Source organism: Phaethon aethereus (genome assembly GCF_964289735.1).
Source record: "Phaethon aethereus genome assembly, chromosome: 7".
NCBI classification, from domain to species: Eukaryota; Metazoa; Chordata; class Aves; order Phaethontiformes; family Phaethontidae; genus Phaethon; species Phaethon aethereus.
Window position 1 is genome coordinate 23,430,404 of NC_138583.1, and position 25,917 is coordinate 23,456,320.

At 39.3% G+C, this 25,917-nt stretch overlaps 1 protein-coding gene across 2 annotated transcripts; it reads right to left on the reverse strand.

The window, feature by feature from the left end:
- Positions 1 to 10,998: 10,998 nt before the first annotated feature.
- LGI1 (leucine rich glioma inactivated 1) lies at positions 10,999 to 23,486 on the reverse strand (the record flags this gene model as incomplete). Of its 2 annotated transcripts, XM_082002025.1 has the most annotated exons (8): positions 22,742 to 23,486; positions 22,284 to 22,355; positions 18,302 to 18,373; positions 18,127 to 18,198; positions 13,925 to 13,996; positions 12,489 to 12,658; positions 11,901 to 12,065; positions 10,999 to 11,816 (listed from the first exon to the last, which is right to left on the reverse strand). In XM_082002025.1, exons 1-8 carry the CDS (start codon positions 22,930 to 22,932, stop codon positions 10,999 to 11,001), a joined length of 1,632 nt encoding a protein of 543 aa, XP_081858151.1. In that variant the 5' UTR covers positions 22,933 to 23,486. The 2 variants fall into 2 exon arrangements, with proteins under 2 accessions (XP_081858151.1, XP_081858152.1); XM_082002026.1 differs by lacking the exons at positions 18,127 to 18,198; positions 18,302 to 18,373 and having other exon boundaries at positions 22,742 to 22,991.
- Positions 23,487 to 25,917: the final 2,431 nt, after the last annotated feature.

The window sequence follows — 25,917 nt, forward strand, 5'->3', positions numbered from 1 at the left end:
TGGAATAAGGGGTGGACACTGTCCTGGTTGTGGCTGGGATTGAGTTAATTTTCTTCCTAGTAGCTGGTATAGTGCTGTGTTTTGGATTTAGCATGAGAATAATGTGATAACGCACTGATGTTTTAGTTGTTGCTGAGCAGCGCTTATACTAAGTCAAGGACTTTTCAGCTTCCCATGCTCTGCCACACGAGGAGGTGTGCAAGAAGCTGGGAGGGAGCATAGCCAGGACAGCAGACCCAAGCTGGCCAAAGGGATATTCCATACCATATGATGTCATGCTCGGTATATAAACTAGGGAGAGTTGGCCGAGGGGCAGCGACGGCTGCTCAGGGACTGGCTGGGCGTCGGTTGGTGGGTGGTGAGCAGTTGCATCATTTGTTTTTCCTGGGTTTTTTTCTTTCTCTTTTTGTTGTTTTCATAACAACAGCAGTGATAGGAATAACAACAATAATAAATAATAAAGAATGAAGAATAACGAATGAAGAATCAAGAATATATGTCACCTATCATCTATCCTCTATCATCATCTATCATATATTATATAATATTTCACTTTATTTCAATCACTGAGCTGTTCTTGTCTCAACCAAGAGCTTTCTTACTTTGGCCCTTCCGATTCTCTCCCTCAGCCCACCGCGGGGGGTGAGGGAGGGTGAGCGACCGGCTGTGCGGTGTTTGGTTACTGACCGGGGTTAAACCATGACAACATGTATGTACTTAGTTTATACTGTGACAAAGTGAAGGTAATGAACAGAATTCCTACATGTTCAAAACTAGCAGTGCTTGATAAAACGTACATTGCCAAGGCTGTTACTTCTACGTCTCTGGGAGAACCTGTATTTTGAATATAAACTTGGCAAAGCAACCAGTGTGAAAGCCTGAATGTGGAAAAATCCCCTTCCTGGCAAAAGAAATGTGGGTGGTGTTTTATTCAGGCATATTGTTTCGTTTGGTTGGTTGAGGGTATCACTATATGTAAAAATTTTCCAGGAAAGTGCGTATCATTTGGTTTTATACTAGAGGAACATGGTATAACACTGTAACACATTGACTCTCATCATTCCTTTTTCAGTTGTTTATTGGGGCCATTTAAGCAGTGAAGAGCTTGCAGCCTTGGCATGTTCCCTTTCCATTATTGTACTTTCTGATGTGATGTGTCAGTACTATTGCTAGGAATGCAGAACATGAGGAGATTAGCTATAAAACTAACTAAAGCTCTGCTCCCTTTGAATAACTCTTTATTCATAAAGAGTAAGATCATCGAGTGCATACAGAAATGCACAACGAACAAAAATAAAATACGAGAAAATGAACAAGGAATCTAGAAAAAAACCCCACCCAAACATTGATGGCTTTTGATGTACAGAAGAGAAGAAATAAGCATTTATGTATGCATTGCCCTGGGTAGGTGCTTCTTCTGGTAAGCATCTCCTCCTGGTAGTTGCTTAAAAAAATGCTTTATTTTGGGAATATCTAAATTTAATGTTGTGACATTTTCAGCCCCCAACATCTTTTTCATTTAAAATTATTTCCCAAATCCATCCCAATTTCTGGGTCTTTCAGAAAATTATGTCTGGCAATTTTGATAACTTTGTTTTTTTCCATCTCTTTCTTGGAGGACTTCTTGGGAATTGCCTAGGAACTTGTCATGTTATTTAGTGCAAATTGCCAGTTAGGTACAGCAGAGATTACTATATAAGCTTGTTCGATGCAGCTACCAAAGCCAAAGGTCTTGCAAGAGGGAAAGGTAGATATTCTTTGAACTATAGGTAGAGAAAACAGGAATAGGCAGCAGGCATCAGTTACCATTCTGCAACATGCTTGAACAGAAATAACGTAATAATGAAATACGTGCTCTTTCTAAGTTACTCAGAGAGTTAGTAGTAGACAAGGGCAAGTATTTTCTTCCTTCTTCATAGCAGTCAGCACTGTGGTGAGGAAAGAGAAATTAAAAAATTATATAACTTTAAAGTTCGTGGTGATTTTCCAGAGATTTCTTTCCTGGCAGGCAGTACAGGACAAAAATCAAATAGTAGAAGTACAGCTTGAGTGCCTTGAGTGTTAGAGCTCCCAAGGAGCAGTGGAGGAAAGTGGAAATTGCTCACAGTTGCCACTGATCATTTTTGCTTGTTTTGTTTTGTTCTGTTCTATAATGGCATTTGTGACTGTTAAAGAAGATCATTTGCTCAATTATATTTTTTTGCTGTCATCTGAACTGAGTTTTTGCAGACTGAACATAGAGTTTATCTTCGTGGAAGGGAACTATTTCAATCAGCCGCATTTCTTGGCACTTACAAGCTATCTGCCTGGGGCTGCTCTGCAGGGCAGGAAGGAGGACACTTCCTTACTTGCATCTCCTATGAATTATTAAGCATTCATTTATATTCCTTACTTGAAGGAGATTATTCTTCCTTGGCTTTTACTTCTCCCTGGAACAAAAAGTACATACAATGCACATAACCTTGTCAGAGGTGATGGATCCGTATTAGTGTATGGGACTCTATCATACATACATATATTTATATATATGAATGATATATGGTTTATATAAAACCTATTTATGTTCTGTATTCGTGTAAACATATGACATATATATAAAACACTGACATGATTCAGCCTGTGCACCTCTCATTTTGTTCTGACATGCTAGCGCAATGTCGGCGCCTCTCTGTGTGCTTGTGCTAGTATGTTCAAAGGGGAATGATCTGAAACGCAACCCTAACTGTTGTGGTTATGGGAGGAAAACCTCGCAGCACTGATTTTGAAGCCATTTCCATTTGTCAGAGTCACAGCTATAGGTGGGATCTTTTTGGTTGGCTTTTTTTTTGAAGTGAAGTCAGTGCTCCTTCATTACCTCCAGGAGCTGCAATGCAGAATATCATTCCTCATTATGGGAAAAACCCTGCTGCTGCTGTACCGATTCTAGGCATTTTGCTGTCCACAAGAATACTTCCTTAAGGTTGGAGGCTGAATACAGAATACAGAAGGGAAATCATCATGCTGGGTTTACTCTTTTTTTTTTTTTTTTTTTTTTTTTATAAGCACCACTTCTGGCCAAGTAGGCAAGATGTTGGCGCACATGAACCCCGGTCTTACTCTGAGTGGTTATTTTTATGTCCCTGTAACCTCAGCTCGCTCAGTCCTGCTCACAGTGCCAGTGTGGCAGCCCCTCAGGAACGGGCTGACCAAGCTTTTGCAGAGCGTGCTGATCTCCGCAATCTGTTCCTGGCTCCCCAGCAAGTGGACGCTAAGTGAGCTCGGGTTTGACGACACACACAAGCTGATCGCTCCCTCTGCAATACCAGCAAAACTGGGAATGTTCTGACATGCAAGAGCTGGCATCCTCAAGACCCTGCTGGGTTGTCCCTGTCCCTGGGAGGAGTGCCTCCGGTCTGTGGCTGTACTTCAAGGAAATTGTCACTGTGGAGGCACGCGTGGAGCTTGTTCCCTTGCTCCGAGGGCAGCTTCTGGGCTGCCTGCTCCTTGCGCAGGCACAAGGAGGGCTACAAGGCACCCTCAGACAGGGAAACAGAACTTTGCCGCTTCCTGGCTTAAGAGCGCTCTGGTTGTATACGCTGATACCACTGTAGCGTAGTTTATTTTTAACAGTCTTTCGAGGTACACTTTCCAGTTCGTGTCACTGAATTAACTGATTATTTTGCAATTTTACCTAGTTACATTTATGCTTACTTTTAGACAACAGTGACAACCACCCCAATAGTAGGATTTTCTGAGAAGCAGTTGAAATTACCTTCCTTTTTTCTTATTCTTACATCCGTTGATAGTGTCACTGCTCTCAAAATAACTTTGCAGAAATTCTGAAATGAATTGTAATTCTGGAACAAACATTCATTTCCTATTTGGTTCAAGCTAATACAGTATGATTATTGTGCTGCTGTTGCAGTTTGATGTACTCCAGAACCCTGTGTAGAAAGGCAGAGCTTTCCAGGCGGCTGCTTACCAGGTATTTTTTCTTGGTCTCAGCCTTGAAGCGAGTTTAGTTTGATGGAGTTATTGTTATCTTAAATAATGCTAAGGACAAGGTAAAGAGAGAATTTAAGACTGGACTAATGCCAGTGCGTATGGATTATTTAAAAACAGTGGATTTTTATTGGTATTTGCAGTTTATAATCCAGGTAGCCAATGCCTTCAAATGTGAACATTAAAAGGATGTTCTCTTTTCAGTAACGTTCTGTATATCAGAAAATTTAGACATTCACAGGTGCGATTAAACTTTCCAAAATCAAACAGATTTCCTGCCACAAACTATTGTTTCTGTTCCAGCTTTGTCCTTTTTCTTCCTTTGTTTTGCACTCTGGAGCAACATATTTACTGGTGTTTTTCCTGAATGGCCAGTATCATTATGTTATTGTATATGGAGGACAAAAGGGAGCAGGATCAGGTTTTCAAATTTTATAGTTATTTGGAAGTTGTGAAATTTGTGGTTGTTTATTTCTTTGTTTGAGTTTTTTCCTAAAATTTGCGATCTGGTCTTGAGTTTTAGAAATTACTCCCTCACAGGATGATGCTATTACCTGGATAATCATAAGGTACTTTGCAACTAATATTTCTACAGCTCTAATACTCAACTCTTAAATAATAAGCTTTTTAAAAGACTGTGTTCTGTTCTTCCCAAGGGAGTCTATGTCTGTCAGGACTTACATAGCTGAGGCCAGCCAAAGTTGTGCAACTGCATTTTCAAGCACTTGCATGTAGTTTGCCAAAATTTTCCAATTGTTGACATCTTCGAAATATATGTTGCCAATATCTTCCAGATTTTTTCAGTGTTCGTGTTCTCAGTATTGTAAATGCTTCTGAACAGCTAATTCATATGCACATCTTATATATTTTATTTTGTGAATCTCAGCAACAAAGTTGAGCTAATTTCTGAGCAATGCGTCTCCAGGACTGAAAATAGGAAATACCACACTGGAGCACAGTCATTATCCAGCTGCTTGGCTGTCCTCTTGTCCAAAATGGCTACAGCCAGATGCTTCTGACAGAAGTGCAAAGAACCACCTCTTCCCTAATATTTAGAAATTATTTTAAGTACCAAAAAAAAGAGAAACACAATTTTTATGTAATTTGCCCATGTTTGAATTTTCTGAATGCCATGTTCTTGTTCTCAACAACCATCTATTGCAATGAATGTCACAGTTTAATTTGGGGGGGAAAGTATTTTGGTTTATGGCTTGGTGTTTGCTGAAGTCAAGTGTCATCTTGTTCCACAACTTCAATGAGTTTTTCCACATTTCCCTGAGTCTGTAATCATTCTGCAGTGTGTTTTTTGAGATGGCTACATTAGTACTACATGCAGTATCCCAGATAAGGCAACAACATTGATTTGCCATAACATGTAGTGTTGTATTCTCCCTACTATCCTGCACATGTTGTAACATTATTTGCATTTTCCTATTGCTATATATTGAGAACAGTTTGTTGCCGACTTGTTCACAACAATGTCAAGTTGCTTTTCTTTACTGCTAATTTTAAACCTTGTGAGCGTTTCTTTCCTGTGTATAATATTTTGCATTTCTGGACCCCAACCTGTCCCACTTCTTTAGTTACCTGCTTTCTCCTGAAATTTTACACCTCCGTTTTCGATTATCGTTTCAGATATTTGACCAGATATTAATGTGGATCTTACTGGTCTGAAACTCCACTGATTATCCCACGAATTTTTAATAAAAATAGACACAATATTTGTTACTTCCAGTTTGTTTGCACATAAATGGTTTTTAATGAAGGACTGTGTGTTCTTAGTAGATCAGCCTGTTTATTCTGAAGCTCTTTCAGCATTCTTGGGTATTCACCATCTGGGCAGGTTGACAACTTGCTAACGTACTGCTGTCACTATCCAGGCCTTCGAACAGGAAGTGAGAATGGGTCAGAAAGTCCTTTTTCGATTCAAATAATTCAGTAAGAAGCATAAAGTAAGGCTGAGTTGAAAACAACTTCTGAGAATTCAAAAATTGATTTGATGAATGGGAGATTGGGAACAGTAACATAATTATGGCCATCATCCACTTCAGTTTATTTGGAGAATAAACAAACAATTATATGAATATAAATATGCATATTTGGGGGCAAATTGCTTTCTTCTGTAACAACTTTGAAGAGAGAAGTATTACACTAGCATAACTAATTGGAGAAATTCAAAGTCTCAAAGCACAAATACAACACCCCTTCTGTATAGCACACTGGAGGTCTTTGTAGCTATAGTTCATTTCAGGAGAATTCCTGAATAGGAATAGGGTTAGGTTGGCCTCTGAGCACTTTGTTTAAGTGAACTATAAACAGAGACATGCCTGTAACACGGGCCATTAGAATTCAGAGTCATCAGTAATGAAGAGAAGTTGCCATTAGCAGTAAGTCAGGCAGCGTACCACAGCTCGGCCTCGGGGAACCGAACTCCCCGAGACCTCACCATTTATCGGTTAGTTCCCGACCACAAAAACGCCTTTAGCCATTCTAATCAATAGGAAGCTAAATCATAGCTTTACTACGACGCCCGGGTCTCCAGATCAGCAGGTATGAGAGGAGAAGGCTTGCAGGTACGCGAAAGGTAGCCGCGGGTGTTCGCAATACGTATTAACAAAGCGGAGAGAAAACCCGCTAGGCAGCCGAGGGAATCGCGTGGTTGGGTTTGTGGTTTCCATCTGCGAGGCCTGGCTCAGCCTCTGTCCTGCCCTGGCAGCGCAGGGCCCTGGCCCTTTCGGTGGGCGGTAGCCGGCCCACCGCTCCGCTCCTGGCCCCGCCGCTGAGACTGACGTCGCAGAGGGATGTCAAAAGGAAAAATTGCCACAAATTGAGGTCATGGATGTAAGCGCATTAAGTTTGTGAGCCTCTTGCTATGTTGTGCAAGAACCAGGGATTCGTCTGGATTTCCAGGGTCCCCGCTGAGGAGGAACGCGTGATGGGTTTCATGGTAAGGAAAATGTTTCCTTGAGAGGGAAGACTCCCAGACTCTTGAGGCTTGCTGCGGGCTCATATTCTGGCCCTAGTTGTAACATTTTGAGCATGCTGACTTCTTTTCTTTCTCTTGGTGCTATTATCAGTAGCGTTCATCAACAGTCTGAGGACTGTTTGTTACTTTTATGGTTTAAATATTCTTTATTTTCCATTGAATACTAACACAATATACTGTAATGCACATATACATAAATACAGCTGTTAGACACTTAGCTTGCCACTAGAACATATCAACGAATATCACACATTAACTGTGTTATAATTGTTTCCCATTCTCAAGTGTACTTCAATTAAAGTTAAAAAAATAAAAATAGGAGAATTAAGAGAAGTTATAATTAAAATGCAACTCCAAGCCGATAATACAATTTGTCCCTATTTCTGTTTGTTTTGTTACCTTACAGAACAAGAGTTTTCCTTACTGAATTTTCTTCTAAGTAGGAAGAGTGCATTGTGGAATATTTTTTCAATGGAAAATAAGTAGAAACAAAAAACCTGCAAGTCCTAAACATTACAACAGACAAAGAAAAAAGCTACACATGGTTTAATGTCAGATATTCTGAATGTATTTTATATATCCCTCCCAGAGTAGAGAAGTGTATATTCTTTGATATTTGTGCTCCATTAAGTATATAATGTAAGAGTTGTAGGAATATGATTCTATTAACAGTTTTTTCTGTCTTAGATATTAACATGACTAAGCAGCATCAAGGATCAGCAGTATCCGTTAATAACCTTCAATACTGTCTTCTATAGTACTTTTAGTACTTTACATACTCTGTCAGTCATAAACAAAATGGTTAGGGACTGTAGAAAAGCCATTACAACCACAGAAGACAATCAGTCGGCCACAAGTAACATAGACTTTGCTGAAAGAAATGTATTTTTTTAAATGTTTGAAAAAAGTATCACAAAAAAAGTATCTCATATATATATATATATACATATATATATATATATGAGAAAAGGTCCTATTTTAGTTTTTGTCTGGGACTTACACTGATACCAGAAGGAATACTGAAGAGAGAACCAGGACAGAACAAGACTTCAGGCTCAGAGGAGCTGTTAAAATGCCTAGTCTCTTAAATTAGGAAGAAGCAGCATAGGGAACCACCTAATGAGCCTTTACGCTCTTCTACATTAAGGATTATGAGTTCTGTTCTAAAAATACTCCAATTCCTTATGTGGTGCAATGAACTGCTATACTTGCACAGTGAGAAACCGGCCACAGTCCCTGTGAATCTCCACCTGACATAAATTGACTAGAGGAAGGGATTTTCAAAAGAGAACAGCTTTAGATTCAGCATTTTATAGCCATTAGTTGACCTTCCAAAAATGACACAGGCATTAAGAATTTCCCAAATCATTAGTGCTTAACTACAGGTAAAATTTCCTGAAGGAACAACCAAACTGGTAACACGGTTGCGTACTTCAGCAGATTAACACATCAGATTAATCCCTTACCACCCTCCACTATACCGTGGCTAGTTTTACAGGTATTGTGAATGTAAAATTCTAGTCACTCACACCCGTGCAGGCTTTTAAACTCTTCCTTTAAACCCAGGAGGAACAGTGAATAAGTGAATAACATGGTAAGTCCATCTTATTATTTCACAGTAAGTTAACTCAGGAAAACAATCATAGCACTACTATAGCATACGGTATGTAGCTGGCTGGCTCTGAAATATAATTCCATGAAACACAACTTTCTCAAGGTACAATTGTGAGGCAATATATTGGGGTATAATGTTTGTAAATAAATGTTGGTAGCAGATTAGCAAGGTTATCCAACTCCACTTAAGCTCAGCCAGATGTCCATAATATGTCCATAATGAGAAGGATACATAGCCATTATCTATATAATTTGATAGAGAGTGCATGTAGGCAAGTATAATGGGAGAAATCAGATCAAAATCAGCGCACATAATTCAATAGGACCTTACGTAAAAGATCGAAGCAAAAGACAAGATGAAGTAGAAAACACTTCACGACTTGCTGGTACCTTGGAGATTGGTTCATGACTTTCCATTTCATTCCTTTGCCATGCAAGGCGGAGTGAAGAAGAGGTGGACAGAGTTGGCAATAACAGATGTGCAACATTGAGAAATAATAAAAGAGATTATTTGGATCCATCTGGTGTTTGAAATCATGCTCATATAAAGGCTAAAAATTTATAAAGGAAACCTGTAAGCAAGTGATGATTTATCAAGATGATTTTTGGAAATGTATTTATTAAGAAAAAATTTTGAGGTTTCAACTCTGAAACATAGTTTAAAATCTTTCTAGTCACACTGTAAATACTTAGGGAATAGGTAGTTATTGAGCCAAATACTGACCAGAGCATAGGCAGTTATGGATGAAAAGGCATCAGAAAAATTAACTTCTTAGAGTAGTATTGGTCACATGGCATTTTTTTCTTTTCAATATAAAAAAATTCTATTCTTTATTACAGAAGCATACTGTTTAAGACTGGCTTCTTAAAATACACATTATATGTCCTTTTTCTTAATGATTATTTTTCTGCTGCAGGTGCTCTCAGCAGCACCGTAGTGCTCTGCCATTTTGGGGGTCTCTGTGAGGACAGGGAGCAGCCAGCTTGCTGAATCAGCTTGTGTGATTAGCTGTCATGCACAGTGTGATAAGCCTTATTTGCCAACCAGTGTCTGTGAATGGTAGAAATGTCTGTAAACATACACAGTATTCATGTGTGTATTTTAAAGATGGCACTGGAGCACAAGGCTTGATAACTTCAAGTGAAGTGCAAAGGTGTCTAAAATCAACTTGAGCTCTCTTCCTGAGCTGCACCAAATGATCTTCAGCAGCAATATAGGTTTCTCACAAGTGATGCACTAGATGTTTGTAAACAAAAGACTATTTTAACTTTGAGTTTGTAATAGATTTTCATGCCAAATTCAGACTTGGAGTAATTTAACAGATAAAGGTATCTTTCCTGGAGTTGCATGTGCTACACCAACTGAATTTGTCCTGACATGTTCAATGTTCCTTGAATTTCAGAAGCATCCGTTCCTGAACTTCATTGCAGGACAGTGGGAAAAATGACTTCACATTCACGAGCTTCATTCAGAATAATGAATAAATTAATTGAAGATTAAATAATTGCAATTACAGTGGAAAGACTTGACAGGGACACACAGAATTCATGCAAGTGATGTGTGACAGTTCAGAGATAGAAATGACGCTAGCTGAAAAATAAGCTGTGCCTCTAGCTTTCAGCACAGTAACAGCCCCAGTGTTATACCAGAGCTTTGTTGTGTGCTGCTTCAGCATGGAGACAGACCTTTATATCATCTTTTATTCTGCTGATTTCATTGTAAATTTTTAGAAAATCAGGTACTTCCAGCTATACACAGTACAAAGCCCCATCTTACAACTGGATCTATATAACTGAACGCTTTTTTTCTGCGTGGACTCCTGTTCAAATCAGTGAAGTTTCACATAAATGCAAGGATATGTCCAGGTGAGAATTTATAGGATTGGGGTTCAATGCTGTCTTTTTATCAAGAACTTGTTGCTATGTGTAAAACCCACCTGATCTTCGATATTGTGCATCTTCCATGCAGTACAACACTGCATTGGGCAACATGCCTTCCTAGGTTTATTTTATATGTGTATAATGTACACACAAATGAAAACTGTCACCTGCAAATAATATTTGGAATGTGAAAGACACAAAATGTAAACATTTTATTTGGCAGTTGTTTCAAACAGGTGAATAAATAAATGGAAAAGTACATCTTAATATTCTTTATAGCAACAGATGCAGTTGCACACATATTTACATATTGTGGATGCAAAGAACAGTTGATTTCATTTCTTTTTGTTAAAAAATGCAACTTCCAACACCACTAGACTTGACAATTAAAGATGAAGATACTAGTAATACTTTGTTCTAGCAATCTCAACTTTTAAAGGCATTCATTTGGAAGTAAGATAAGAGAGTCATCATGCATTTAGTTCATTTTGTCCACGTATGGTAGAAAGTCTGATGTAATCTCAGAATTATGAGTGTCATGCGCTTAAGTCAACTATGACATGTTTATAAATCAATGTAGTTCCCTTAAAACTTGAAGCAAAGAGAAAATCTCGTTTATCGATGGAGACATGTATGAAAGATCTTGGTGCCTGTACGTTTAATTCTTGAAACTTCACAAATTTTGCCTTTTCAGCATCCCAATAATAGACTTGAGTGAAAGAATAATCACTTCCAAGAATGGCATATTGATAATTACTTATCTGAAGCGGCTGGAATACCATTGACCCTCGGGATGGCATCCTTTGTAAATCCAGAAATGCTGAACCACCCCACTTCATTACTTTAGAGTCCCCAATAAATCTTGTTAAGCAAATGTATACATCCTCTTTCACTTTGAAATGTTTCACTGCATATGCATCTTCCATATCTTGGATATCAAAACGCTTAACAAATTCATTTGTTCCTTTGTTCCATTGATATATTACAGGTCTTTGGGAACTACTTGACAGAATTAAATGTGGTTTGCCAGATATTTCAAGATACTCCACATCAGTATCTCTGTACCAGGCGTGCAGAGACTGATGGGAATAAAATCCATTCCCGTTCCATTTGTAAACCGTGGTGAAACCAGCCTTTGAACTGTCTGCAACAACAAAATACCAGTCTTCAGCAATCCTGAAAGTTTCAATGTCATTGGGTTTTCGGATTTTAAGGATTTCAATATCTTGAATTTTTATAAACTTATTAGCAAAAATATCTCTTTTATATATGTGGGAGCCTCCAAACAGCTGTGCGACAATGACATACAGCTGACTCTCAATTACTATAGGTTTACACACAACCGTTGAAGTACCTATAAAAAGAAAAGTAAAAGACAAGGTTAGCACCACTTTTTGGATCAGCTGTTGTAATGTTATTTGTCGAGCAGTGTTCATACCTGTAATGTTGTCGTAATTCCTGAACATAACTTCTACATGGTCCCATTCAAGAAAGATGCATTTTCCGGTAAAAGGCTGGGCAATAACCACATGTTCGTCATTCATGTATGAGAAAGTATCTACTGACAGAGATTGGTATGGCAGGGACTGATAAACTTCAAATTCTGCAAAAGTGCACACAACATATGATAATTACAGAGATACTTTCCACACTGTACTGAAAAAACATCCACTTAACAGATACCAATTTATTACAAATCACAATATTTCATCACTAGTCCAATTTTTGTGTTGGTAAAGGAGCACTGCAACTTGTTTTTCAGTCTTTCTCAAATAAAAGAGGTGCTGTTTTATGTCCCAGTTCTCAAAATCCTTATATAGCATATTAAAGTCTCAGTAGAAGCTGCGATATAAGACCCCAGTCCCAAATGATTTGCATGTCAGACTTACACCTGCACAGAATTCATATTGATGTTAGTGAAAGTTCCATCCAGGATACAGACTTCCTGCAAAAATGGACCCTAGAATAAAAAAATATATAGCTTTGACTTTAAATTAACAAGATTAAATAATTTGAAGCACATTACCTGTAATAATACAGTCAAATTCTTTCGGAGAGAGGCTATTGATTTTGCGCTTCTTATATTCTGGTGGACTTTCACAGTAAATGTCTTCAACTGTTGCATTGGTGCTGCCCAGCCACTCCACTAACCACTTCAGTTTGCAGTCACAACTAAATGCGTTGCCTCTAAGATCTCTACAACAAATAAAACATGCATTGAAAATAAGTAGTCAGCTGATATATTCCTTCTTGCAGGACAACAACAAACTGTGCTGTTCTTAAAGATGTGCCCTGTTGCTTATTCTCAATTGATGCCTTCCTGGCTTAACTTGTCCTGACCCATAGTTACATCTACATACCAGAACCCACACAGATTTAATTATATTAAGGTAATGAAGGAGGACTTAATTTGATGATCAGTAGGAAATTTTTGTTGATTTCCCCAAGATTACAGGTACACATAAGCCTGCCAAACTGTTGGCCCCATGTTTCAGGAGGCTGTTTCTTTTGGATTACCCTTTCTCAGTAAGAGCATTCTAAGTAACAAAACCTGACTTAATGTAACCTGATGGTCAGCCAGTTGGTATTTGCTAATCTCCTTTAGACATACTCACTTAGGGCGTTAGGAGACACAAGCAAAGGAGTTCTGTTCAAGTCTTTTACAGCTGTCTTCAGTCAGATTTGAGATCGTATGCACAGGAACGGGCAAGCGCCAGGACCAGACTGTGTAACCACCTGGCCGTGAGCAGTCATGCCAAGTAATACTACCAGGTACACCGACCATCTCCACATCTTACTACTGCAGCTCTGCCTGAATCTATGGATTCAGGCTACCTTGTTAATACAGGGAGCAGGCAAAGGATGTTCTGCAGACATTATCCCAAATCATGTGAGCCGAAATGTGGTGTGTTTTAAGCAGGACATATTTCAGTGAAGCAGCTATAGGATTTATCTGTTCATCTACATTTTGCATTTTTACTGGTGTTTAAGTTATATATTTAAACAAGTTCATGTTTTGGTTTGGTTGCAATTAGATTTAGTATGGGATATGGTACTTACTAAAACACATCCTTTTGTGATAAAAGATAGCCTTCCCAGAAATTATTTGCACATTAAAATGTTATTCCATTAAGTATCTTCCACCTTCCCCTCAAGCCATGCTCTCTCCCGCATCCCTAAGGATACTTCCTTCTTATTCACTGTCTTAATGAACATGCAGCTCTCTTACATGACTACTAACAGTATTACTTATCTTCAAAACCGGTAGAATATTCAAAACTAAAGCAAATTGTCAACAACAGTAGACAAAAACCAAGACTACCCGGGTTGTCTCGAGTAGTCTCTACCCAGTAATAAGATCCCATTACTGGCTATCAGTTTGAATGGTTACTCAGAATGTCCTCTAAAACATTCTCTTTATATTTTTAGTATAATTAATAGATTAATTAATTGCTTTCTTACACATTTGTTAAAGAATCCAAGCCTTTGAATATGTCTTTTGGAAGCGATTGGAGATTATTATTTGCGAGACTCCTGTAAAAGAAAACACTTAGTATCAGTGCTAGTCCATGAAATTACACATTTTTGCAAGGTGTAATACTGTGTGGGGTTTTTTTCTTAAGGTAAAGAACCCTGGTGTTCTCCAGCACTTAGTTCTAAAAGATTGCTTTTAAGAATAGCTACTTTACTTTGTGACTTTTTCTTCCACTAAAATGCCATGCCTCCTTCTGCTTTCTCACTCTTCAGCAGCCTTGCAGCATTTACAATACTTCACTTAGCAGGGTAAAAAGTGCAGTCACCTCTGGTGTTTTGCCAACACCATTATTTTAAAACAATCAGTTGTGATTGGATCTACTGATGTCTTCCTTATGAGATACCAATACATGGTGTTCATATTACTGCAATTTCCCCACTTTCTTCTATCTCTTCTGGAAGGAAAATCTTAATGCTAGGTTTCATTCTGCTGGACTTAGTTTTAGCTCATAGTTTTTGGAAATATGCAGTAATTCACAAGAAATTGCTGATCAGCATGAGTTTTTTTCCTGGAATGTGCATGTGTGTGAGTATGTGCGTATGAGACCAGCAAAAAACTGCTGTTAATTCCCAATTTCTAATGTTGGGAAAACTCATTTAAATTCAGTGAGTATTCTAGCTAGTTAAAGTGATGAGGCAACGTGAGCAGGCTTTGAACAATCAATATATTACATTTCAGTCAGACACGTCTGTGTGAGTCCACCAAAGGTCTGGGTTCTCCAAGATGTCACTGAGGGCACGACAGGAAAAGAATAATGTTGAAGGGTATAGCTTACACCTCTTTTGATTAACAGAATTATTTATTACTTATGAGAGGAAATGAAAATGGAAAGAAATCATTCTGGTTTAAGATCCCAGTTAGAATCTGTAGCTAGTAAGACTTAGAACCTCTTCATTTTCGCTTGTAAACATAGAAGTTATTTATTAACTACAATTTCTCTAGCCAAGCAAAGCCACTTAGGCATATACTCAAATTCAAGAACAGGCCCAGACATACTAGATCTGCTGCTGCATTTAAAATTAAGTGCTTGCCTTATCAGGAGTAGTAAATACAGGATGATGCCATTAGTCCATTCTGACTTCACTACTTTCAAAGTACATCTGATTGTATCACTGGTATATGTATCGTGTGCTTCACTTACGCTTAATTTAAACTCAAGAGCAATTTTTTAAAAGTCAGGTAACCTGTATGGAGAAAGCTAAGTAGACTTGCAAGCTGATGCAGGTTTAATGCTTTATATATTCTTTATATATTATTATATAGCAAACTGAAATGGATGACATACTTGGAAGTAGCAGTGGTTCACCCCTGCCATGGGAATATGACTGACAAAAATTTACATGAAGTTTACGCATTTGCCAATTTTTGGATGAAAATTATGCATTTTATATTCCACTGTTAAAAAGCATACTTATATATCAGAAAGCACTGGCTTGCCTAGATGGTGCTGTATGTGGTATTTGGTTTATAATATGAGAGTAAAGGTTGAATCAAACATGCAGTTAGACTTATGGTCACAGTCTGAAAGAAATGCAATCAAAATTATATATTGTGCATAGAAATTATTGTCCAATCCTGATATTTTGATGTTAAATTAGTAAATTAGTTTAAAAAAATGCTATTTTTTCTTTAATTTTTCTTTTCTTAAATCTACTCTGAGCAGAAAATAAGTTGTGTTGCATAACAATAAATACTAGATGGCTCTGTTTTACAATAAGGACACACTAATGATCCAAGTTAATTGCATTATAAAAATACAAATGTTTGGATAGCTTGCTGCATTGCAAAAATGATGTTGTGAAAAGGAAGTGAATAGAATAAATAGAACAAAGTTCATCTTCTCCTCTATCTTCATGGAACTCATTTGTATGCTTATTTACTATGATATATTTTATGTACACAAGTACTCTCCTGTTTCTCAAATGAGAAAAGCCTCGGGGTGCCAAATTATTATTCTTAACGTGTATGTACAATTTTCCCCAAAGAGTGGGGAGTGGTTCTGCAAGCAGATTAAATTAGTCACATTCTGTGGTTAATGGACCTGCCTTTGCACTTATTTTCTGCAAATTTCTCATTGTCTTCATGAATAGAGCTCCATGAGCAATAGCAGCATGATGCACAAATCTATGTCCCAAAAATGTGCATGCAAGCACATGCAAACCGCAGTGTCTCCTGAAATGTGGTTCTATCTTTTGCATATGTTTTCTCTTATGAAACTGCTGAAGAATCCCCAGAAACCAATGTAACAGGCAAGACAAGATGTTACTCTTGGACTGTATGCTCTGTGGAGAAGAAACTGTGCCTTCCTCTGTGTTAGAAAAGCAATTTGCTCACTGGCAGCAACAGCTACTAAATAAGTAAATGAATATTATAAATAATGTACTGGACTCATTTGTGAATATCAAGCTATTCATATGCATACATATTTTGAAGATAGGGTCTCAGTTACTATCCATCCAATTATCTGCCTTTTTTAACAATACTATAGTTACGCCTATAATTCTAACATGGATTTTTATGGGATGTGCACAGCCTGTTTATATACCTTTTTCCCTCTCCTCTCTCTTTCCTCTTCCTCAGACCTAGAGCCATTCTGTAAGTAACTTCATCTACACGATGTAGGCTCAGTTTCAGCCAGCTGCGAGTCTTGTCTGTTCTAACCAAAAAGGGAAGAGTAAAGTGTTTTATGGTACATTTACTATGTGGTGAAGAATGTGATTAATTGCAATTCAACTGTCATATTCGTGCATTAACTATTTAAAATGGAACCTTTGCTTTCTCTCCTGTGTCAAAATATATGAAAGAAAAAGTTAAATGACCCTGTTTCAAAACCCTCTTGGAGTTTATTGTGTTAAGGCCAAAAGGTCAGAATCCACTCCCCGGCCTATGACACACATCCCAAGATATACGCTTCAGAATGCAAATGCTCAGAGCTGGGTATAAACCCGTGTCAGGCACACCCCAGATGTTTTAGCCTCCTTCTCATGCATTTTTTTTTATTTTTTATGTTTTCTTATGGTACATATTGTATTTTCAATGATTTATCTGTTGCTAAAATAAAATTATCGCTAAAAGAGAAACTTGATGTAAGATAAGAGACAAAAGCCTGTCTAAAAACTGTCTCTCTAGGTCAGAGCATGAGGATGCTGCTCTTGTGTTTGCAGTGAAATGTTAGTTAGAGGTATTTGTTGCCAGTGTGCGTTTTGCCTGCGGAGCACAGCGTGAGAAATGTCTCTGCTGGTGTGAGCATGGGAAGCCTTGCTCCTAACAGCCACATTAGCATCCAGGGTGCCTTTGACTAATTTCCCCTCTCGGCTGATGCAGCGAGGAGGCTGCAGCATGTCAGAGGGCAAGGGTCCGGCCGTGTTTCCAGGATAGCTGAAGGGCTGAGCAGCAACCCGAGGAATGTTAAGCAGGCCCTGGTGTCAGTAAGTGACAGATCTGGGCTGTGGGATACTCTGGCTTGCGTGGAGGAGAGGACAGGCTGCAGTGCCGGGGTTTGAAGCTGATCCTGCTGAAGTCTAAAGGCTGATACGCCCTACAGTTAAGTGGAAGAAGTGGATCGGTAAGTGGTAATAAATGCATCTTGTTGCAACTCTTCTATTTAAAATTGTTCCAGGTGTGAATTTTCAGTGGACATGGGTACAGACAGTGATGGCCGGTCCCAAGAATGACTGTAATATTCACCTGGATCCATGCCAGACTGGGGTACTGGGAAGAGGCACATGTCCACCCCTCAGCCTCTCACCGCCATGGCACCCCAGTGCTGACCAGAGCTCCCATCTTCCTCTCCTCCAAGTCCTGAACTGGGACTCACCTCATCAGTGCCAAGCTTTCCAACCCATCCTGCTTTCTCCCTGCTCCTACCTGCTCAGCTCTGAGCAGAGAAAGTCAGGGAGCTACTGCCAAACATGTACCACTTGGAAGCTGTTTGGGTCCCAGCTTTCTACACATACCACAGTTTGGAAGTCTTTGGTGGAAACACAAAGATTAACATTCTAATTAAATGACTATTAATACTGCTTAAACAAATGTGCACAGCCATATATCAAAATGTGAAATTCAACAACACAGTGGCTCAGTTACTATATTAAATATACCAAGTAATATATTCAACCACTTTACTTACAGGTGAATTAAAGATTTCAGTCCTCTGAAAGTATGTCTTGAAATTGACTTAATGCTGTTGTTCTCTATGAACCTGTAATGGGTCGTAAAGTCATTCTGGTCAAAGCAATGCCTGGAACTTGGAAGCCCACCCACTCTATTCAATAATGCCAGGAAATAGACTTTTGTCCACTCACAAATATTCTAGATGAGGAAGGCCCATGAAAGCATCATCACTAATAACATCAAAAGTGTTCGATGTAAACAACCTGTGTAAAGAGATGCAAAACAAAAGACCATTAGGTTATTAGCATCTTTACAAAACAGTTCAGCAAGCCACGGTAGGCCAAATTTCCGCTGCCTGGTTTCATGGCTTTGTCTGTGCAAGCACTACAGGATCGTAAAGCTGATATATTGCTCCATAGTCTGATGCAAAGGGAAGGAGCCAACAACTTGTTGCTTTGCCTACTGGGGCCATCTGATAAAATTCCATTGACTTCTGTGGGATGTAAACGTGGGTTTATCATGCCAGTAATAAAACAATGGGATTGTACAAGCGCCCCTGGAAATGTACTTGGACGACAATGAAATGTTCAAGTACTACAGAGGTCTAAACTGTGTTGAAGAATGCTTACTTTTGATGACAACATAGGGAAAGTATCCAGCTGGGTAGCCAGACATCAGGTTGGATTTGCACCACTGACAGGCAAGAAAATCCCTTAACTTCCAAGTTACACTTGCGAGCATATTTGACCTGAGGGTACTGAGAAGTTACTGAGGAAAAAAATGGAAAATCTCTTAATTTAGTCAGTGTTCAAATCGGAACTATTTTTAAGACCACACTATACCTGCTGGAGATAGCTCTTAGTGTACATGTATTTTTCATCCATCTAGAAGCAAAAATACCAGCAATGCATTTAATTTTATGTAATTTTGTAAGCATTAGAAGTGGACTAGCATTGATTTTCGTAGCTTTATTTATACTTATCAGCCATGTTTGCATTTGTCCATTTTAATTCAGCTCTGGACTGCCACACCCTTAATATGGTGAGGCATTGTCAAGTACGATGAACTTGACTTTACCCCAGTGGAATACTAGATGCACATCTATATTTTATTCAGTTGGACCTGATGGATACACAGATTTACACTATGACATCTTTAGGCATTCAGGAATTCAAGATTTCCAAGTATGACTTAATACACTTAATGATTTAATCTCTTATTTTGAAGTTTACATTAAGAATAAATTGCAGTTGATTTATTTTCTCACTTGGCTATTGCAGACTGTGCTTCTTCCACTTTAAAGATGTTCCTACGTATGTACTAAAAATGTAAGCAGGAAAAACTTCCTTTTTGTTAGAAACAATGAATACTTCTTTTTCTTAGAGAAAATAAGTATTTTTGTAAAATCTCTGAATCAGAAGACCAATTTAGTAAATCTGCTGCCTGCAACTAATTTTACTTTTCTGATATGATTTCACTGGATAATTGTTCTTTTTCTGTACTCTACCCTCCTTGCAATTTAAAGAACAGGGTGGTATCTCTTTAAATAGTATAGCTATTTTAGAGCTTGCCAGGCTTATAGCATAGGTCTTGCACTTGGTGACTTCATTGCCTCCCATCTCATACGTCCCTCGATTGGCTGTATCGTGTGTATTTGATGCACAAAGTGGCTTTTCTCCCACTCTCTGACCTCAAACACCAGATATGCTTGATCTGTGACCCACCAGCTAGCTGCTCCTGGGGACGGAGGCTGAAGACACTGCACTGGGGCTAGGGACTGTATTGCTGTGCAGGAACTGAACGCTGCTAGCAGGTACGGATCCTGGTGCCGTGATTACCTCCCTTCTTTTGATGGGCCTTCATGTCATCAGTTTATAAGGGCACCCTCAGCATCTTGCTGGTACACAGAGTTACAAGTGCTGGAGATGAGAGCAGGGAGATTTTCTTGACATATGGGGAACTCTCCTGCTGGCACTTCACGGTAACTGTGTAGGTCCTTTGTATTTTTGTTGTCACATGAAGAGCACAGAGCTCTTCATGAATCCATACTATTCAAGCATCGTAGAATCATAGAATATCTCAAGTTGAAAGGGACCCATAAGGACCATCGAAGAAAAGCTCTCCTGTCCTGGGACTTAAGACTAGTGTTTAGCACAATGAGATCATGGTTTTTCCAGAGACCACTGCCACTACTATAATAAAAATAGTAGTAAATAATAATAGCTGCAGATATATTCTGCACTCAGAAATGTGTGACTGGCATACTGGAGATACCAAGTTACACTTGGACTTTAAAAACATAATGCTGGAGACTATTACATAAAAAAACATACAGGCTGCTAAATTAAGCCTACCAATATAGCTAAATTCATGCAAAGCTAAAATTTACAGCAATTTTTAATTAACCTGAGTTTTCCATATTCTTCTTTCCCTTACTATCTTCTGCCAAAGGCGGAAATTTTTCTTTCCCGCATACAAACTGGAGTATTGGCCCCACAGATACAATCCTGCTCCTCGTGTTTAAGGAGTCGTCTGCCTTAGCTCAGCAGCCTGACTTTCCAAAGATGGCAAGCAGCTCAGCTACCATGTTAGAAACATATCTGGAAAACAGATCACTCATTGAAGCCCATAATGGAACAAAACCTGCTTTTCTGGGATCAGAGCTTTTGTTGCAGCATTTATTAACAGCAGTTTAGAACATGTGTGCTCTACGGCTGACCATGCGAATTATTACCACTACCAAAACGCCATAAGCCCTTGCCAGACCGCACTGTGCCAGGCACTATAACAACTCAAAACAAGATGACTGTGTCGGTCCTACTCCACCATACCCAATTCTGCCTCCTTGGCAGCGGGATCGCTAAGTGTAGGTGGTGTATCGTAGCCAAGAGAGATGATGTCCTACTCGCTCTCTTCAGATACAAGCTCCACCAATGCTGCTATTTCTTTTTTCTTTCCTTTGAAAGGCCCATTGCAGGAATTATGTGAAATGTGTCCCTTCTGTGATCTGTGACCACCTGGGAAAAGCTTCTTGGGAATAAAGCACCATGGAAAAGCATTTAGGTTTCCATAGTAACTGCATTTACCTATTTACCCTGTATCCAAAATTGTACAGTACGTCTGCACCTCCTTATCAGCTCCACTTGAGGTAGCAGAGTACAGCTAGGGTCAGGGCTTCAGCTATCGGTGCACCAGCAGTTTAATCTAACAGCTATAGGGCTCCAACACATCAACATTACACCTCTGACCACATCTAGAGTGCACGGGAAGTCAGTCTGGGACAGACCTTCAGTTTTGATTTGGATCATATCGGGGAGTCTATCTTGCCAGATTCCTGAGACAAATCTGGGTGTGTGTCAGGCTGGCAGCACATCCACTATAAACAGTTCAAGTTACACCCCCTCTACCTCTCTATAGCTCGCAATTATATAATCGTATGCCCACATTTCTAGGAAAGCCTGTGAGACTGTAAAAATCCTATATAGAAATGCAGCTAATATTTAAACATCCCAAAATACTCTCTTTCTGCGTACACCTCATTGCAGTATTTGATTTTGAAATAACTGCTAAATTTTTTTTAACGGAAAGAAAATCTTCATTACTTTTGGGGTTTTTTTGAAAGAACATGAAATAACAAATAGGGTCAAATCCAGGCACTATGAAGGCAAAACTCGCACTGAAGTGACTAAACTTCCACAGAAGTCAATGGCAATTTTACATGGAAAGAGACTTCAGGACCTGTCCCACTGCAATGAAGGGCCTGATCTGAGGGGTTCTGAGCTCACAGTCAATGGGAGTTGCAAATGGGCAGCTTTATAGTGGAATCAGGCCCCAGGACTGCAAAAAAGAAACAAGAATAGTTGTTGCAATGCTCAAATCCCTACGGTAATGTTAATTAAAGTATAATAAAGATAGCGTACATTCTGTCACTGAAAGCTTCAGCATGTAATCATTCAAAGTAGCACTGATAGCCTTGCAAAATACTAAGTAGATACACTTTGAAAAAAATTAAACATGCACTATCTTTCAAATTGCTAAAAAGTCATGTATTTTTTCATCTAATGAATCTTCTCTTGATATTTCTTATAAAATTAATACTGAGACCCTTTCTATAATATTTATGGATACATATACATTTCATAACAAAAATTGTATCATATAAATATTTCTCACAGAAGCTGCAGAGATGGTGTGAGCAAAAAACTCCCTTCTGGGATTTTAGTAAAAGCAGATCTCACAAAGGATCTGGAAAGAAGAAAAAAACAACCTTATATTAATGTAGTCTCATATATCTGTGGTTATAATACTGATCTGGTCATCACAGAGAAATTTATTTATATAAGTTAAAAAAAAAAAAAAACAAAACCCCAAAAAATGAATGTTACAGGTTTCATGTAGTATAGAAGAAGGTACAAAATGGGATGTGTGCACATACACAGACAGACAGACCGATGAGAGAGATGTAAAAATCAGGATTCAAGGATGCAGCACAATTTTAACACATTAGCTGATGATTTTGAAAGCTGGAGGTACTCCCTGCAGCAAGCATCCTTCCGTATGCACCGAAAACACCACACATCCTAGTTCATTTTAAATCATAAATTAAATAACCAAATGCTTACAGCCCTTACAGTGAGATAACATCAGGCGGAACGCTGCGAGGAATAGATCTGGCATTTTCACATAAAGCATTATCTTTGGTACAAGTACACCAGGCAGGACATTTTGGCTTCACTGGTTTCTTCCCTTCAGTCAGCAAAAGCACAGATAAAAGGCATAAGAAATAAGCAATTCTTCTAAAGGGTCTGCTGGCATTTCCCATTCTTTTGATCCGCTCTCGTTCCAGCCAGTTGAAAGAATATCCCAAAACATGAACAGGGGTTCTTTATTCAGCCATTGGATGTTTTTCTATAAGTCCAGGTCAATATTTCTCTCTGCTTTCCCAACCCTTTTCTTTCTCTTTCACTCTGTTTTTGTAGACAGAAACCTGCAGCTGATCTGTATGTTTCCACTCACTCAGGCAACGTACTGCTCAGAGAAGAGACCTGCGAGGTGCTGTAAGATGGGGAAAATCCAACCGGCTGAAGGGAGAGAAAAAAAAAAAAAAGACTTGCATCACCACAAAACCACTGAGCACGACACAGCATTAGATTGCAAAGTGATGTAACCGAGAAATACACTGCTTTCTGTTTTCACAGGGAGGCCCTTTCCCTGTTACCAAAAATAGTACAGCATTATGTTTTGCTGGTGGGTGGGTGAGTGGGTGTGGGGTGGAGTGTATGTGTGTGGGGGGAGAAATCAGTCATCTCTTACTGGATCCCTACAACCTCGTGAACCTTTGAGAATTATGCTTCACATATTGCAAGCAGCGGAACAAACGGCAGTATCCACAGAAAATGAAATTGAGAGAAACCACCAAAAGCATTGCTGCAAAAGCTGTTAGATTAATTTTTATCCTTAGCCCTTATTGCACATATTTGTACCACTGAAAAACAAGCTGCTACACATGGAAAATATTACAATGTATGAGAGAATGCCTACAACTGTCATTCCTAAACAAAATATTTTCTCATGCAAAATAGACCCTAACTGAATTTTTTTTTTTTCAAACATTCTTATTTGTTACATGTTTTCTGAGCTGTTAAATAAAGTGGAGCAAGCACCATTCAAAATGGACAACATTAATTAAAAGTTCAAATTAAAAAAAATTATTTGCTTGGAGACTGGTTTGATCATTTTAGATGAAAAAATAAATGTTATTTAAACACTAGCTATGTTAAAGCTGTAGTTAAGAATGGACCTTCTTTGAAAAGTGACAGGATAGGGACAGATCTTGATGGTCATAATGAATCTTTACAATACTGCCTGGAGGCTGCAATTGAAATTAGTGCTAGGTACAGTACAAATACTCTTGTAAGAAACAGTTCTCAGCCTGAAGACTTTACAGTAAACTACATTAAATATTTTATAAGGAACTTAAGATAAGCAGCACGTAAGTGTTATTATATAAAGAATGCTAAGGCAAAACTAATGAATGCCAAAGAGCTGGAAAGCCATACGGGATGATTTTATTTTTTTCGATATAGGATTGCTATTAGAAGAGTTTTGCAAACTTTGATCGGTCTTGACACTTCCCCATCAGACTGGCAGCACTGTTTGTGATACACAGATCACAAAGCCTACCAGGGTCACCCCGATGGTACAGAAGGTTAATACAGTCACACTCGCTACTGGCTCCTTCACGTAGGTGCTTTCTCCTCACCAGAAGACACTCAATTTCCTGACGAGGAGATCTCTCTTCACTGCTGGTCATTCCTCCTTTGATTCCACATAGCCACCTGGCTCTGGCCCATTGCTCCTGCTCTGCAGGCCATGAAATCTTGAGACCGACACTAGACTGTGTCTGTTCCTCAGGAATGACACCAGCAAGGCCCCAGCACATAACCAGATATGGGTTCCCAGCAGGAATTTCAGATGCTACGGGTAGAAGATGTCAAAGGGGGACAGCAGCCTGCAAAACTGCAAGAAACTCGGCACATGGAGAGTAGGCAGGATACCAGTGTTGCCGAGTCCTCGCCTGGGCCGTGGCTGAGGTCTATCTCCCTGGGTTGAGAGGAGACCCACAGAGCTCACAGCCAGTGGTGGGACTGCATCCTCCGAGGGGCTGGGGATGGCCAGAAGCATCCAGAAAGCTTTCAGAGGCAGAGGGCCGCCACTGAAGGCCCTGCTGGGAGAGGACTCCGGTGCCTGTGCATCAGCACGCTCCCCGGCCAGGCACCTGTGCCTGCAGAAAAGGGCAGCTCCTGCTTTCTCAGCTCCCCTCGCCCTCAGCAGTGTGGTTTTTTTAAAGCTCTTTATTAATTTAAGTGCGGGCCCATGTTTTTGCTCATAAGGAAATCTTCCTTGTCAGCAGTCTCTCCTGAAGCAGGACTGACTCCAACTAGGAGTAGCACAGAGCCGCGTTATTTCTAAGCCCTTCCACCTTCTGTGGGAAAATGGTACAGAATTACAGTAACCAAAGGACTGAAATCATTATAAAGCAAATGTCGATGCCTTCCCCTGGGTATAAAGGTTACTTCTTGCTCTGGAAATGATCTAATTGTATGACTGAGAAGGGAGCTGGATCTGTGGGACTTGCATAAGTAGGGTACACTATCTTCTCTGCTCCGAGATGTCCAAAAGCAAAGACTTTGGTGAGGTGAGAATAGAAAATTCTCTTAACTTTTTCCTGAAAGAGAAGAGGCCTGTTGTTGTTTGTTTGTTTATTCCTGGCAAAGCTACCCATTGCCATGGCAATATTTTGCCACTGATGGTGTAACCCCGTGTTTCATTTCCTTCGGCTCATTCACTGAAATCCACCATCAATTACTTAGGCATTTCTTTTTAGTTAATACTCCAGCCACATTGTTAACCTCCTGAAAACTTTGCAGTGTAGCTGTTTTTCGGTAAGAAAAGCACACTCTGCAGCAGGGCAGTAACCTGACTCCAGCTTTGTCCATGCAGAGAACCGCCTGGAAGTTGGTTTTCTATTCCAATCTACAGGCCGAAACAACTGTTTTTTCCAAAATTGCAAACATTACGAATATTTATAACAGCTCTGTCAAAAGAGAGGCATAAATCACATTTTCCAGGGTCCTTTTGCACCAAGCTCAGTATCTCATTTCTTGCCATGTTGCAGTCTAAAACCAAATTGGTTCGTGGATTTTCAGTGGCAGAGCATTGCAACACTGGGCTCACCCTTCACCGACGCCATCCCTGTCTGTTTTCTGGCTAGCAGAGCCCGCCATTGCCTGCTGCGCCCACGCCC